The sequence below is a fragment of the Tupaia chinensis genome, unplaced genomic scaffold, assembly GCF_000334495.1.
Source record: "Tupaia chinensis unplaced genomic scaffold, TupChi_1.0 Scaffold000116_2, whole genome shotgun sequence".
NCBI classification, from domain to species: Eukaryota; Metazoa; Chordata; class Mammalia; order Scandentia; family Tupaiidae; genus Tupaia; species Tupaia belangeri.
The window spans coordinates 53,541-57,930 of NW_006159581.1; the positions used below are offsets into that span (position 1 = coordinate 53,541).

Below are 4,390 nucleotides of genomic sequence, written 5' to 3' on the forward strand. Positions count from 1 at the left end.
GGGCATATCAGGATGGCTTTGGGGGAAGGGGAAGGAGGTGTAAACCCCCAATCTCTCTGCAGGGGGAGCCAGGAGAGTCAGGGTCTCCAGGGGTCCAGGGCGAACCAGGTGTCAAGGTGAGTGATGGCTCTGAGGCCCCACTCCCAACCCCCTTCAACCCCCTTGACTGCACCCCCACTTTCCTTGACCTCCTTGAACTGAACTCTGCATCCCAGGGGCCTCTGCTCCCCGCCCTCCTCTGCGGGCCACAGCTCTGGGTCTGAGTGAGCCCCGACACCCTTTCCTTGAAGGGTAGGCCCGACCCTCTACGAGTGCCCCATTGTCATGGGGGTGGTTGGGAGGTCTTGGAACCAGAAGCTGAATCCCTGGTCTCTGGCACTCCCTTGGGACTGTCTGTGACCTCCACTCATTTCCAGGGTCCACGCGGGGAGCGTGGGGAGAAAGGAGAGTCGGGGCAGCCCGGAGAGGCGGGGCCACCAGGGCCTAAGGGCCCCACAGGCGATGATGGACCCAAAGGGAACCCTGTGAGTTTGGGAGGGGTGTTAGGGGGCTGTGAACAGCAGACCTGGAGATAGGGGTGTGTGGAGGCTGGGGGGCCTGAGTCAGGGGTGCCCAGGAGGATGGCTCTGGGAATGGGGTGTCCTGGGAGGCGTGCATTGGGTCTAGGAGCGAGCGAGAGTGAGATACGCTCTGGCTGGTCCCCTGAAGCATTAGAAGACATGTCTGGCATGAGCTGGGAAAAGGGGGTGCAGGAGACCCTCTTCCTCGGGTGGCGCCAGCGGGCACTGCCTGCAGAGAAGGGAGTGTGGTGAATACCTGTGGGAGTCTCGGTTGGCTCTGGGTGGGCTGGGGTTGTGACCCTCACCCTTGTTCTCTGTCTGGACCAGGGTCCTGTCGGCTTTCCTGGTGACCCTGGCCCCCCTGGAGAAGGTGGCCCTCGGGTGAGTCTTCCCTGGGAAAGGGAAGTGGCACAGGTGGGGGGCCTCTGTGGAGGGCTTCCGTGTGGCTGATGGGCTCCAGCTTTGGGAAGCTGGGGGCATGGCAGGGCAGCAGAGGGATGTGGGGATCTGCAGTTTTGGGGGTGATACCAGCCAGGTTAGGCCTCACCTCTGACTTTGCTTCACCCCTACAGGGCCAGGACGGTGCTAAGGGTGACCGTGGAGAGGATGGCGAGCCAGGACAGCCTGTGAGTGACCAGTGACCCCGCCACCCCCACCGAGCACAGGCCCCTCTCCCCTCTTGTCTCCACTCCTTAGGGGTCCCTTGGCTGGAGGCTGAACACTCACCCATCCCAATCCTCTCTCCTTAGGGATCCCCTGGCCCCACTGGGGAGAATGGACCCCCTGGACCACTTGGAAAGCGGGTAAGTGAGGTGGACACGGGATGTTGGGTGGCAGTGCTTGGGCAGGGTGGACAGAGGCTGGGGAATGGTGGACAGGTAGAGCCGGGTGTCTGGGCTGTCCTTGGGTGTGTGTGGGGTGTGCATGAGCACGGGGGTTGAGGAGGGTGCTGTTACCTTGGGCTGTTTGTTCCTGGGTCTGGTATGTCTGTTCTTGCCAGAGGTGGTGGTGTTTACTGGCAGACACTGGAGGAGGGGCCGGCCAGCTTTTCCGGAGGGCCTCCCTGGGCCAGGGCTGAGCCCTTTCACTGCTGAGGCAGGAAGGGGCCACTGGTGGGGTGCGGGCACCTGGCCCTTTGCCAAATGTGCAGAACTCCTCAGCATTCTCGCTGGCACTGCTGTGCCCGTTATTGCTGTGTCTGACCCAGCGCTCTGCGTTTGGGCCTGTCCATGGCCGTGTGTACGTGTGTCCAGGATGGCAGGATCGGGGACAGTCGGGCCTGGCTGTGCACTGCCTTATTCTTCCTTCCTGTCCCCATCTGCAGGGTCCTGCTGGCACGCCTGGGCCGGAGGGGCGACAAGGAGAGAAGGGAGCCAAGGTGAGGGAGAGGCCACCCTGGATGCTGGAGCAGTCCCTCCTCTTCTCGCCCCTCAGAGCCCCGTCTACCGATGCCCATCCCACGTCCACCTCCTTAGGGGTCTCTTGGCGGGAACTCTGCAGCCCAGGAGTCTGTTCCTGCCCTCCTCTGCGAGGCGGGGTCTCTGGGTCTGCCGAGCCCTGACACCCTTCCTTGAAGGGAAGAGTCTGGGGAGCTCCCCTGTAGGCCCGACTATCTGTGCGTGCCCCATTGTCACCGGCGGCGTCTCAGAGCCAGAAGCTGAATCCCTGCTCTTCAAGGCTCCCTTGGGACTGTTTGTGACCTCCACTAGTTCCAGGGTCATCTTGGCCCTTGTCCTTTCAAATCAGTATATCTAGTCCCCTGCCCCCACTCCCCCAGACTCAGGCTGAACTTGTAAGAACAGGGGTTTCCTGTGCTTATTCCAGATCCAGGGGCTCCTAGGGTTTGGCCTGTCCTCCCCGCCTCACCCTTCCTGCCTCGAACCACCTTCCCCAGTCTGCACCCCTTTTTCTGCCCTTTATGACCCATTCTTTGTGTGTTTCAGGGGGATCCTGGTTCTGTGGGTGCCCCAGGAAAGACAGGCCCTGTGGGTCCTGCAGGCCCAGCAGGAAAACCTGGCCCTGATGGCCTGAGGGGACTCCCAGGCTCAGTGGTGAGTGGTGAAGGGTGGAAGGTCATGGGAGGGGTGTGGTGTGGGGACGCTCCTCCTGACCCACGGCCCCCTCAAATCTGCAGGGTCAGCAAGGCCGTCCTGGAGCCACAGGCCAGGCCGGGCCCCCAGGTCCTGTGGTGAGTGACTCGGCCTGGGCCGAGTGGAGGTGGAGGTGAGGGCAGGCGCTAGGGCAGTGGGAGTGAGCTGAGTCTGGAGGGTGACTTCCTGTTTCCTCGCAGGGACCCCCAGGGCTTCCTGGCCTGCGGGGCGATGCTGGAGCCAAGGGAGAAAAGGTGGGTGACGGCCAGACAGACGTGTGGCCAGGTGCCTCTCCCATCACCCTTTCCTGCTGTGGGGACCCTGAGCGACTCCACTCCGCTCAGGCCAGCACTCCATCCTCGGTCCAGTCAGCGAGGGCCACTCATAGCACCTGCTGTGTCCCCAGACCTGTGCCCGTGTCCTTCTCTGCAAACTCGTGGTCCTTCCCTCCATGTGACTCCTTTCTGCACCCCTGTGACTACCTGTCCCCTTCTCCAGGGTCATCCAGGTCTCATTGGACTGATTGGGCCCCCTGGGGAGCAGGGAGAGAAGGGAGACCGGGGACTTCCTGGCCCCCAGGGCTCCCCTGGACAGAAGGGAGAGACGGTGAGTGTGGTGTGGTCCTGGGAGGTGTGGGGGTGAGGGTGGGCATTCGTGTTGGGGATGTGGGGTCGGGCCCTCAGCTGTGGGGAGAGGGCACAGATGCTCAGGAGGGCTGAGGAGGAGGACCCAGTTGGATCAGGCCCCTTTCCTCCCTAGGGAATCTCAGGAGCAACTGGCCCCATCGGTCCTGGAGGGCCCCCTGGGCTCCCCGTAAGTACCCGAGTACCCCATCTGTTCCTCCACTAAGCCCCCAAGTTCCCTGTGCCCCGACCTCCCAATGACTCCCATGGGAACTCCTAGCCCATAAGCATATGTCCCCAAATGTCCTCCTGTCCTCGCAGGGCTTCCCCAACCCTTCTGGGGTGTCCCATATTCCCGCGTAGCTGCCCCTCTTGTGGCATTTCCGGGGCTGTGACTTGTGACCTCCACTGTCTGCATTTCTCCGTGTCTGTCCTTCCCCTACAGTGACTGTTTCTTCTTCCTCATTTTATAGGGACCTGCTGGCCCCAAAGGAGCCAAAGGAGCCACAGTGAGTGACCCCTGCCAGCTCTGACCTTTGCCCCCCAGCTGGGCTTGATGCTGTCTCTCCAGGACAAACATACTCCCCTCAGTGGAGTCCCTGACTCACAGCTCGGAGACTGCTTTGACCCTTCTGTGACCTTGACCCCATTTGACCTCTTGACCTCTCCATGACCTCATTTACTTCTTTGGCAGGGCCCAGCTGGACCCAAGGGAGAGAAGGGCGTTCAGGGCCCTCCGGGACACCCGGTGAGTCAGGGCCTGCTCTCCGGCTCTCCTGCTTCTCTCTGTTCTGGGGTTCCTCTGCTGCGTACTCACATCGCCCTCGTCTCTTACCGTCTCTGTCTGTCTCTCCTCCAGGGTCCACCAGGGGAGGTGATCCAGCCTCTGCCCATCCAGATGCCCAAGAAGACTCGGCGCTCAGTGGATGGCAGCCGCCTAATGCAGGAAGACGAGGCCATGCCCACCGGGGGCGCCCCAGGCAGTCCCGGGGGGCTGGAGGAGATCTTTGGCTCCCTGGATTCCCTGCGGGAGGAGATCGAGCAGATGAGGCGGCCAACAGGGACCCAGGACAGCCCCGGTCGCACCTGCCAGGACCTGAAGCTGTGCCACCACGCG

At 62.4% G+C, this 4,390-nt stretch overlaps 1 protein-coding gene across 1 annotated transcript in view; it reads left to right on the forward strand.

Moving 5' to 3' along the window:
* Positions 1-4,390, forward strand: part of COL11A2 (collagen type XI alpha 2 chain) — a 40,071-nt gene that overhangs the window by 31,105 nt on the left and 4,576 nt on the right. Inside the window, 12 exon segments of the mRNA XM_014586180.1 lie at positions 888-941; positions 1,133-1,186; positions 1,310-1,363; positions 1,885-1,938; positions 2,504-2,611; positions 2,695-2,748; positions 2,851-2,904; positions 3,149-3,256; positions 3,410-3,463; positions 3,747-3,782; positions 3,968-4,021; positions 4,133-4,385. Of these exon segments, the coding sequence (XP_014441666.1) occupies positions 888-941; positions 1,133-1,186; positions 1,310-1,363; positions 1,885-1,938; positions 2,504-2,611; positions 2,695-2,748; positions 2,851-2,904; positions 3,149-3,256; positions 3,410-3,463; positions 3,747-3,782; positions 3,968-4,021; positions 4,133-4,385 (937 nt within the window).